The sequence below is a fragment of the Brachionichthys hirsutus genome, chromosome 15, assembly GCF_040956055.1.
Source record: "Brachionichthys hirsutus isolate HB-005 chromosome 15, CSIRO-AGI_Bhir_v1, whole genome shotgun sequence".
Classification (NCBI taxonomy): domain Eukaryota; kingdom Metazoa; phylum Chordata; class Actinopteri; order Lophiiformes; family Brachionichthyidae; genus Brachionichthys; species Brachionichthys hirsutus.
The window spans coordinates 10,623,242-10,635,067 of NC_090911.1; the positions used below are offsets into that span (position 1 = coordinate 10,623,242).

The following is an 11,826-nucleotide window of genomic DNA, read 5'->3' on the forward strand; positions in this document are numbered from 1 at the left end:
TCCTGAAAAAGATTAGACGGTGATCCTCGGCATCGCCGGCCGGTGCTGAAATGCTGATCATAAAATGCTGAATTACCCATTTTCAACTGATGTTGGTAGTCCTGCTGTAATCCGGGCGTACATAATCTGCCTGCGGCGGTCATCTAGAGGAAAGCATTGGCTCCGATTAGTGATCAGCATAAGAAGGAAACGATGGCTCATCCGACGAGCACAACAAACAGACCTCGTGTCCTGTTCAAGTCTCCTCCTCAAGACTTGACTAAACCAAATATTTATATTATATATTATATATTATATTATACACACACAACACATCCAGTCTTACTGTTGGTATCTCTCTTCTGTATTCTGGGAATGTCATCCTCTCGTCCCGGTTGGTCCTCTGAGCTCCATAACATGCAGGAAACCTTTGGGTGGAGGACGGGCCGTGGACAGGCCCTTCTGGGCGGCGGACGGGCCCGTCTGGGCCACGGACAGGCACATCTGGGCCGCGGACGGGCCCGTCTGGGCCACGGACGGGCCCGTCTGGGCCGCTCGCTCTGTGGTCCAAGAGTCTACTTAGGAAGCCATAAGCATCAGTATCCGGGCTATAAGCCCGCCGATCGGCCACGCTGGGAAACGGACTGTGGTTTACATCCCGAGGCAATGGCTGATGTTCCCAGTTGTTATCCTGATCGGTATGAGAGCGTCTGTCGTCAAGGTGATGGGGCATCTCACTGTCGGACTCTGGGCCGCTCACTCTGTGGTCCACGAGTCGACTTGGGGAGCCATAAGCCTCAGTATCCGGGCTATAAGCCCGCCGATCGGCCACGCTGGGAAACGGACTGTGGTTCACATCCCGAGGCAATGGCTGATGTTCCCAGTTGTTATCCTGATCGGTAGGAGAGCGTCTGTCGTCAAGGTGATGGGGCATCTCACTGTCGGACTCTGATGAGGCGGGATTATAGGGATCATAAAGCTCGACCCTGAGTGAGATGGATATGAATTAGCTCGTATGTTGCAGGGAGTTTGACCCTATAGATTATCAATAAATGTGTAATCCAGTTTAGCCACAATGTTCCCGCACACCTCGGTGGACCGCTTGTGCTTCCGACATGTGAACTGTCGTCTTCGTCGTCGTCTTCGTCGCCGTCTAATGGTTTGAATGATGACTTCCATTTAGCAGGAGTTTTCACTAAAATGAAAACATGACAACAACCATCCATTTAATTCGCATTGCCTTCAGACATGTAATCTAAAAGCACAACTAACAACACGTTTAAGACACCATTGTGTGACTTTATGGTCTGCATTTCAGCAGCGACCTCACTCTAATAGCATCAGGTTTCCAGGAATATTAAAGTCTAACAGTCCTGGTTTTGTTTGTGATGAATTACTTTCCGTTAAACTATCCTTTCTACTATTACACGTGAATTTATTGCTGCGTTTGAAGCGCGTCCTCGGCGTTCCCGGGACTCACCTCCACGTCTCGGGCCATCAGACATGTTAGCTGGGTTGTTGTTTGAGCTGCGCGACGTCCGCTGGAAAATGTATTCCGCAGCTTCTCTGAAGCCTCTGGGAAGTCTGCTCACAGAAATTACAAGTATTTTTTTATAAAGTATACAATAGTAAAGTATACTGTAAAGCAAGTGGAAACCACCATACAGGCAAACGGATGAGAATGTAGCGGAACCACATGCTAACAACACTTAGCATCTCAGGCTAAGCTAGCTGTAATTAGCATGTTTAGCTAACACTTATCCAAGCGTTCGGATTACCTCTCGAACTGGCTCGAACCGTCTACACAAGCTGCTCGTCTCTCCATTTCAGACCGACTGAACGGAGCATCGTTGCTGCGCTCCATTTTCTGCTTTTTTTTTATTAAAAGATGTTTTTTTTTTAAATGTAGAAACGGAGCTGGTTAGACCAAGACGAGACGGTGAGCGGGGTAGGGGTAGTACCGAACCCTTACCGACAGATGGCGGTGTACTTGCACAACAGCTTCTAATCTACACCGTGTTTGTTTACCAGCGAGTTAGTGACTGATTGTGGATCAGATTAAAGACATTTAAAAGTAAACAACCACGTGCTCAGTCTGAATGATTGACTTTGGGCCTTGACCGTGAAAACACACCACCATAGAACTTGAAATAAGATTATCAAATTGATAATGAGCAACTTTTGTTTCTTCTGTGCAAGTAGTTTACAGAATTGTGAGTTTGCACATATTCAGAGATTCCAGCCCCCCCTAAATACGCCTTATTTTTTACCCATCAAGATCCACGTATTTATTCCCTGAGAGGTTAAACTGTCATAAAAAGAGGACATATATATATATTTTAATCATTTCGTTGGCTGGTTGTCCTGGACTTTGACCTCCATCCCCTCATCCAGACTCGGCAATGATTTAACATTAGGTTATCTACCAGGTTAAATATCTGGAACTCCCCACCTGCTCGTTCAGATGAGAGGTGAAATGCATTCAAAGCTCTCTGCTAGATATTTTTCCAATTAATATAACTTGTTCTGGAGTTCTGCGGTTATCAGCAATATTAATAAACTGAATTATCACAATCAGAACACTTTAGGGGATGCTGGCTCATGCTTTCCCACATACAGTTAATTTGGCCATGTGTAACAGTAAAGGGAAATCAATTCTGGTTTTATTGACACCAGTAGTTTTGTAAATGTCAGTATCATACCTGCTCATCAAGATTATTGGTTTGGCTAAAAGTAAACCTTTTATTGGAGAACTTAACTTCCTGATAGATATTGTAGTTTTTTTTTGCAGAAATATCATCTCTCAGATCATATGGATGAATGAACTCAACATTAAGTCTTCATCGTATTAATATTAGACATGTGTTCAGAAAGATTGTGGATTAAGTGCGTTAATCCTCATGAACAGTCAGACTACAGATTCCTTATTATCGTTGAAGTGGAAGAACATTATGAGAACTAATTTTCCTTTTGTGGTGTTGCTGAATCCAGATCATCCTGTTCCTCATGAATCACTGAGGTCAGCGTAATCTTGTCTGTTGAGGCAGACAGCCTGAGGAGTGCCCTCAATGCCCTCAGAGCACCAGCAGTCTCTGGGGGGGGGGGGCAGAATTACAGCCGTTGACCACTAGTGGCCCCTACAGGCTAGAGGAGAGATTAGGAGTTATTAAAAATATCAATAATCACAATGACGGTAAGCGATGTTGCCTCACGGCAAGAAGATCACAGGTTCAAGTCAGAACAAAAAAAGATGCCGAGGTTTATTTTATTTGTAGTTTTGTGACAGATCGTTTAGAACTGTGCACCTAATGAAGATGATCGATTAGGAATTCATCTAAATTCTTGTTTTATTGTGCCATAAAGTTGTGAACTTTGCGCATGGGACAATCTAGGCTTTACAGTCGTTCTGAAGAGTGCATATATAAGCGCGCACACACATACACACACACATTCATATACAAAGTACACGACTGAGAGCTTTTTTTTTTATTTACACATTCAAAAACTGAAAACATGGTTAAGAAAAGACAGCTGACAAGAGTTCCCTTTTTCAGCTCAGGTTGGTTTCAGGACTGTGCAATGTGATCACAAACAGACATTCACCAATCTTTAAGTCGTTGAGTTTTGTGCATGTGCAGATTAATTACTCTACGCATTAGTATACAATCTCTACAAAGGTAAGGTGAAAGATCGTGCCTCGTAGTCTTGACCTGTTTTACAACTCTACTCAATCTATAAGCTAAAAGAAATTAAGAAAATAGAGCTCAAACAAACAAACTGTTTTGCATTGTGCATTAACAAACAGGAATCGCTCTGTGTTTTGTTTTGTTTTTGGGGTGAAAAACTGACATGGAAAAAAAATATATATATATATATTTTTGGCTTTTTTTATTTGAGAAATCTAACTGTAAAAAAAAACAAAAAAAGAACATATAGCAGCAGTTAAGGCAAAAAGATTGTTCCCCTTGATTACAATTATACCTGAGTAGCTAAAACATCCTAATGCAATAATGAGAATGTACATCCTGTATCCCTTGAGAAAACAGTTTTGGTCAACAACGGTTACATAGAGACCTAAATGTTTGAAGTAAATACCTAAACAGCAACGCTAAAATCAATAGGTACCATTTGTAATACGGATGGCGAACGACTAAGACAACACAATAAAACAATCAAGAAAACGCATTCACTTTTATGCTAGAATAATAAAGTCTCGTCCTACATCCAAATCCACCATAAACCAGCCGAGGTGACAATCTGCGCTTTGTTACCGTGCTACAAGCCGCTCATGAACGACATGGTCTCTTGGCTGATGCTATCCTTTACTTCCACCGGCAGTGTGTCAAAGAGATGGTCCTCTACAACCAGCCCGTTTTTGCGCAACAGGCGGCAGTTTCCTAAATGAGCAGGCAGTCTGTCCAAGCAGTTTCCTCTCAGATCCAGCTGGGTGAGCTGGACCAGCTGACCCAGAGCCTCCGGCAGCACGCTCAGCGCATTGTTGCCCAAATGCAGCACCTTGAGCTTGGTGCATCTGAAGAGAGGCATGGGCAGCGCCTCCAGCTTGTTGACGTTCATGGTCAAGTGCTGGAGGCTGTGGAGGAGCCCCACGTCCGGAGGGAGGACAGCGATGGAGTTGTGGCTGAGGTCCAAGTGCCACAGTTTGGGGAGAGTAAACAAAGCTGCGGGCAAGGACTCGAGCTTATTGTGAGACAGGTGGAGAGACTCTAAAGACTTGATCTGGCCGATGGAGGATGGGATGGTGATAATTTTGTTGTGCCACAGTTTAAGGCAAGTCAGCCTCTTGAGGTGCTGGAAGCTGATGATCTCCTCAATGGTTCGTATGTTGTTTGATTTCAGGTCAAGTTCCTGTAAGTTGGTCAAGCTGAAAATGGCGTGGGGGATTCTCTCCAGCTCGCAGCTGTGGAACTCCAGTTCAATGAGATTGATCATTTTTTTCAGACTATTTAAGACTAGCAGTTTGGTGCCGTCGTTGTGCACCACTAACTTGATCAGATGTGGCGCCAGCTCGGTGATGTTCGTGGGCATTTTCGTCAGGTTGCTCTTCAAGCAGAGAGTCTTTAAATGCCTCAGGTCCCGCATGGACTCCAGTCCAATCATTTTGTTGTTTTCCGAGCTCAAGTTGCCAATTAGATTAAGCTCTCTCAAACTCCTCAGCAAATACACCCACGCTGGAATCTCTGCGACATCCGTGAACTTCACGTGAAGGCAGCGGAGATGGTCCCTCAGGAACGCAAATCCCGTCTGCTCCACTTTGGCCGGAGAGTGGCAGAGATGCAGCTCCTGCAGGCTGGTCATCTGGGAGACCTTCGCCGAGAACCTCACCTCGGGAATCAGCTCCAGTTTCAGCACTTCCAGGTCGGTGAGGTCAAACACGGCATTTGGGAGACCTGAGAGCATGAAAAGGTGCAGCTCCTGCTGGTCCGACGCATTGCGAGTCACCAGCTGCCTCAGCTTCTCAAACGTCCACTCGTGGTTAAGGCTGATCTCCCTCAGCTTGTTTTCGCTGACCTCGGACAAGAAGACGCCGAAGCGTTTCGAGTAGAGCTGGTCATATTGGTCAACCATGTGCAACAGGAACGCAAAGTCGTTCTTCACGTCGGGAATGTCGCTGAAGCTGCTCTCTTCCCTGACCTTCTCAAACGAATACTCCTTCAGAGGCCGTCGAAAGACCCAGAAGAGGGCGTACAAGCACGCCATCCCGTAGAGGAGGATCAAGGCCATGTAGCTGATGAGCAGCTTGTTCAGCATAAATGCCATATTGTGCGTACAGAAGAATTTTCTGTATCCCGTTAACTGTTTAATGTCAGGTTCGCAATCATGCTTGAAATTGATCTTAGCCAAAAACGTTGAGGTGTAGGACAAGATCAAAATGAACTTGACAGTTTTGACAATGGTCTGAGCTACGTAAAGCTTGTAGATAAAGTCGCTGTCTTCCACGTGCGCTCTGAACTTCCTCACTTTCTCAAACAGGGCTTTAGCTTGCTCCCCGTCTTTTTTGTCCAGTATCGTCATACTACTCGGAACCTCTGAAATGGGTTTATCTGCAGAGAACTTCACCCCGAGCATGGGCGTGGAGGAATTGACATTTGCGCCTTCGTCCTTCCCCTCCAAAGACACCTGTCTCGGCGCCACGGAGGCTCCGGTCAACCGCTGTTTGTTCTCCTCAGAGTCCTCGCAAGCCGTTTCAGACAAAGCCTTCGTGGTCCACGGAGACTCAAAACATCTACCCAGAATAGACACAAAATGTTCAATCTTTGAGCTTGTTTTGGGGTATTTAAACCAGAAATTGCTACTGACCATTAGAACAAGGGTGTGAATGAGGGTGAGGTATGGGAAATACTTGGAATACCAGGGCAAGGCAACATGGTAACATATTTGGTTGACAAAGATATACTGTTGATAGTCCAGATTGGTCCTGACCCCTGTCGGTTGAGGTTGGTTGGCATATTTGTTTTCCACCACAGGCATTTGTTGGTGTGCAACATGGAGCTCATGAACAACTTCGTCCGGTAAGTCCTTACTATCCACGGGGGTCGAGGTCATCGTCGGGGCCACTGCGGCTGCTGCCGGCGTGGTCCGCTGTGGGAATGAGTCGGGTTTGTCTGCTGAAGCTCCCTCTGGGTCCTCCAGGCAAGGCAGGCAAGCTACCTGGTCCTTGGTGATCTGCATTGTCATGGCGAATATGGCCAGCATGAGCATGACCAGCCCCAGGTAGTCCATGAACACGTCCCACCATGGCTTAAGAATGCGGTACGTTGGCTGGATGTCATTCAAGGATGCAACCTCGGTGAGCGTGAACATCGCTGCAACAAATAGAGGAGAGTCGGTTAAATGTCATCAATCTGTCCTAGAATGGTATGAAACAATTGATCAGCAAGAAAATTATGTGTTTTAATATTAGATTTCTCTCGAAATTTTCCCAGATAACTTTTGTTTGCTCGTCTGTTTTATTCATTACGGAATCATAAATGTCCTCTCTACATTTTTAAGGCTCTCCTGAGTCCACAGCGGTGTTGTGGCATTTGGCTTTGTCACTAAATGATCCATGTTCAGATCAATGGATGACAAAGAAATAAATAAAATAAAATACCTGGTTAATCTTGAATATTTCAGGATTGAAAAATTAAAAGTACAAAAGCAGAATTCGTAGGTTCTAGAGTTTCTAAATTGTAAAAACCATACAAGGAAATAAATATTTCTGGGTAAAATCCATAAAGGTTTCCAAAGTGGGGCCAAACAATGCCGTGTACCCCCTAGATGGAGCAACACATTTATCCTCCAGCTGCATGAGAATATTCATCTTCAGCTGTCTGGTGAAAATGTAACTGAAAACCGTAAGTGCTCCATCACTTCCTGCTGACGTTAAATTAATACTAAATGCTGTTATATTAATAATGGAAAAGTGGAGTCCTCTGATGCAAGGCCACGAACGGCTCCAACTTACTGTATAGTGCAGCCGCCTGTTAATTTCTTTCATCAGTCTCCGGCTGCCAATGCAGACACACACATCTGAAAAGAATATAAAAAAAAAAAAGTTAATTTAAAACTATTAATCTAATATAATCAGCGTTCATGGCCATAAAAATGTGTGATTTTGAACTTGGCTGATTAGTTGTTGCAGCAGCAACAATGTCTTGACTCCTTCTCAAAGCTAAAAAAAACTTTTCTTTTTCTTTTTTATCTTCCGGCCCCCGAATTAGAAAAGAACACAGCAGAGTTCCATAGATCAATAATTATGAATGTGTCAACCATAAATAGTCATGCCAGAGGAATGACGATGATAATAGCAATGTGTGCTCTGAAAGACGCTTCCATTCAGGAGCTGGAACGGCCTTCCCGTGTGAGGCTGAGCTGAAAGTGCTCCTCCCTGCTGGGCTCGATCTAGCTATAGTGTGTGCGTTCGCTCTTCCACAGTGAAGCCGCCCACATCTCCAGTTTTGTTTGTTGTTCCTTTTGTGACTTGAGCTGAGAGGGATGTCAGAATAAACTTAAAACTCCTCTGTCAATGTGTAACCATTCAGAGCTGGACAGCAAGGACAGCAGTTTGCTGACTATGTCAAAACACTGTAACAAGCGTTTATCAGAGAATTATCAATGCAATATATACATATACACTGTCCATGTATACACACAGACACACATTCATACATATAATGTATATACACATGTTATATGCGTATGTATATATTAAATATGTGTGCATATATACTGTATACATACATATAATGTTAATAGTACATGTATATATACACACAGACACATATACAGTATATTACGTACATATATATATATGTATTTTTTGATGGAGCCATATCATTGAAAATAAAAATAAGACAATGTTAAAAAAAAAAACAGCCATGTTGAGGAATGCAAAAATTAATCTCCACTCATGGATCTTCCTGAAAGTTGAATCGACTCTTCTTCCTTGGGCCACGATCCATCACTAGAAATTGTATACAAAAATTCTGGTGACACATTTTCAAGACATATTCCAAACAAACATTTTGATTAAACACATACACATACACATATATATATATATAAACATACATATTATACAGTGCTAATAAACCATAACCCGCAGTGAAGCAATAATCTAACTAGTCTGTTGCAAAACATGAACGTCATTGTTTTCCTTTCTTTTCTACCATCTTGGTAGATTAAGTTAATTTATGGTTTATTAGTATAAACTCTGCTACAGTCTCTGCAAACATGATGGGGGGGGGGCATAGGTAGGCATCAGGGGCAGGGAACTCTGTGTCAGAAAGACTATTGCAACACAGCGGGGGGGGGGGGGGGGGGGGGCATTACATGTTTCCTTTGTTGTTTGATGAAACAAACTTTTGTCCCAATGTGAGGAGTTCTGGCGCAGTACGTGGCGTGTTGGTGTACCAGGTCAGGTGACCTGTTGTAGAACCGTGCGAGGCACAACGTGCGTGTCCCAGGAACAAACCGGTCTCACCACAGGACCTGATTCTTATCTATAAAGCCTTTTTTATTTTTTTAATTGGACCACGAGGAAATCAACGATTATCATACAAAGTTATTCATTATTAGTGGGCTTCATGAAATATTTATTTAAAGTACACATTAAAAAATCACAGTGAAAGAAGGAGAATACTTACCAGCTGCGTGGCGTTATCGCAATCCAATTATTTCTCCCACTTTTTGGGTTGCTCAGGTGCGCCTCAAACCTAATTTCTAAGCAACCCCCCCCCGTTTAAAACTGTGACGCTGATGTGAAAACCATCGTTCTAAAAAACATTCGCTCGTCACGGCGCAGTTTCCGCGGCATCCTTCGCACCTGAGCCCGGAAAGGAGACCGGATGAGTCCGCCGCGCACGGAACATTAACGCGCAGACACGCAGGCAGCGCCTCCGGTACAAAGTATTTCTAAGGCAGGGCGGATCCAATATGGAGCCGCTTCGACCGCTGCTGTGGGGTGATATGAGCGCTTCTGATTGGGCGATAGCATTACGGGAACTTCCTGACGGGTACCGCCTACTGCATTATCTAATGCTGCGTTCAAGTCTGTCGGACAGAAGAAGACACCGCGGTTGGGACCAAACAAGTCTACACATTTATCCCACAGCAGCTAATCAGCGATTCGAACATTTCGAGACGAATAAACAGGACTGTGTCTGACAAAATGAACAATCCGATATTTCCGTCGAACTGCTGGGGATTTATAACCCGCAACATATCCGGGACTGCGGGAAGTGTTATACCAGCGTTGAAACTGCTTTCAAATCTCTTGGTAAATTGTTCAAAGAACATTTGTGCCTTTTTTTTTTTTGGCTATTTGTTTAAGAGATTCTAGCAGGTTAATAAGTGACCTTGAGTATACTAATCACCACCTTTGATAAGTGACTGCAACAAAGAACGAATCAAACGTAAAAAGAATTAAATTTCCTTTTTCCTCGATAATTTGAATGCAACATCAGTTCCCTCTTTGTTTCAGTTTTCAGACGCCAGTGTTCCATGGAGTTTGGCACAACATGATTTATCTTTGCACCTGTCTATCCATCTATTTATCCATCTAAATCGATTTGTTTGCATGTTTGTCTGGCTGGCATATTTTTTTTATTATCAATGACAAACGCAGCAGTCGATAGGACCATGTGCGCTGAAGTCCCGCATCATTATCATTTCCAGCTCTATCTGGATCTGGTTGATGATGCACCCAGTAGAGGAAGTGTCTCCCATACAGGTTTCAGCCGGTCCTGGGCTGCTTGCTCTCTCTCTCTCTCTCTCTCTTGTACTGTACTTTGAGAGAAAGAAGAAGGAGGGAGAAAAAACAAACGCATCCACTGGAGACTCGGCCATAAGCACATACAGACGGTTCATTGATTTTATCTTCATTTGAAACTATGTCAAATGCCTAAAGGTATATTTGATTTTTGCTGGGTTTTTTTGAGCATGGCAGTCTGATGGGAGCCGGTTGAGCCTCAGGCAAAGTAAATCGAGTTAATCCTGACTTTGCATACTCTGAATTGTTTTCAGACAGGTTGATCTGTTTCCCATCACGGCTGGTTACCAACGTGTTATTCATAATACAGGTTTTTTTATGTGATGTACAGGAAGTTCTCGTATGAATTACCCTGAACAATATTGCTTATTACACTGCTCTTATTGTGAACTTGCAGATTTTGCGCTGACTGTATTGCGACAAAGAGATGGTGTGCGGTAAATGGAAAGAAAGAAAACGTTTAAATGGTTTGTTTCGTCGTTACACCGGGCTACAATGGGAACTGTGGTCAGACGTTATGGGGCCTCCTGTCTGTGGAGTTCACAGGGCTGACAGCTGAGGACCCTTAGCAGCCGAGAATTGGCTCAGTGAGGCTATAATTTATTCCGCATGGACCTTCCTTTCTTATTTGTAAAGAATAATCTGGATCGTGTCGCCGACCTCAACACTAGCTGTGAAGATTTAGCAGCAGACATACGTGCGTGATGTCTCGGCGGAGGTTGCACAAACATAATCATTATCAATGATGAAAGCCACAATCAACAAAGAGCCAAACAAACCTGTTCTGAATTCAGTTCATAATTACATTCTTGGACGCAGGATGAGTGCTGCGTGTTCTCACACAGTGGGGAAGGACTGGGTTAGAGTAAGTATTGTGCAGTTGTTTTAAGATTGCTCATGTAGATAATAAATAGATATTTACCTCTGCTGAGAGGGCTACGTTTTCAGCAGCAGGGCAACGTTAAAAATCATTCTAAGAAAAATACCGCTGAAGGCATTTTGCCGTCGCAAAGAAACGTTCAAACAAGTATGTTCCAGTCTAGAAATAAGCAGGCTAGTTATACTAAATACATAGACACAACAAAATGACTTTTAAACAAGGTAATTAAGCAGATAATTTCAAATCGAAGATATAAAATCTTTAAGGGTGCCGAATAATTTGCTGTTTGGGTGAATAGCAATGCAATGAAGGGCCAACCGGGATGGAGAGTAAGAGGCCACAGAGCGAGAAACAGGAAGAACCAGGTGAGAATTTACTTTAGACGCTATTGTTAGATATTTGAGTTATGCATGCACGCTCACACTAACTATAACTGGTTTTTAATCCTCTCGACTCTTTGGTCATTAATAACCAACGTGAGGAGGACTGCTCCATCCTCAAAAATAATAATTATTGCTTATTTACTGTAGTTTAGAAACCGGTTTATTTGTGGGTCAACCCGAACTGCTTCAGGTGTCTTATTGCAGGCTTCTCGTTTGGGGCGAAATCCTTTGATATGGTGATCTGGTGCGAGTCGGTGAAGTAATAAGCAGGTCCTAAGGCAGTGAGGTGATCAGTGCAGTGTGAGCAGACAGTT

General features: G+C 43.6%; 1 protein-coding gene across 1 annotated transcript; it reads right to left on the reverse strand.

The window, feature by feature from the left end:
* Nucleotides 1-4,254: 4,254 nt before the first annotated feature.
* lrrc8da (leucine rich repeat containing 8 VRAC subunit Da) lies at nt 4,255-9,154 on the reverse strand. The gene is made up of 3 exons (XM_068748768.1): nt 9,126-9,154; nt 7,445-7,509; nt 4,255-6,803 (listed from the first exon to the last, which is right to left on the reverse strand). Exon 3 carries the CDS (start codon nt 6,799-6,801, stop codon nt 4,255-4,257), a length of 2,547 nt encoding a protein of 848 aa, XP_068604869.1. The 5' UTR covers nt 6,802-6,803; nt 7,445-7,509; nt 9,126-9,154.
* Between the last annotated feature and the right edge of the window lie 2,672 nt (nt 9,155-11,826).

Excerpts from the sequence above, each read along its gene's own strand:
- lrrc8da (XM_068748768.1), bottom strand. The coding sequence starts at position 6,801 with ATGTTCACGCTCACCGAGGTTGCATCCTTGAATGACATCCAGCCAACG.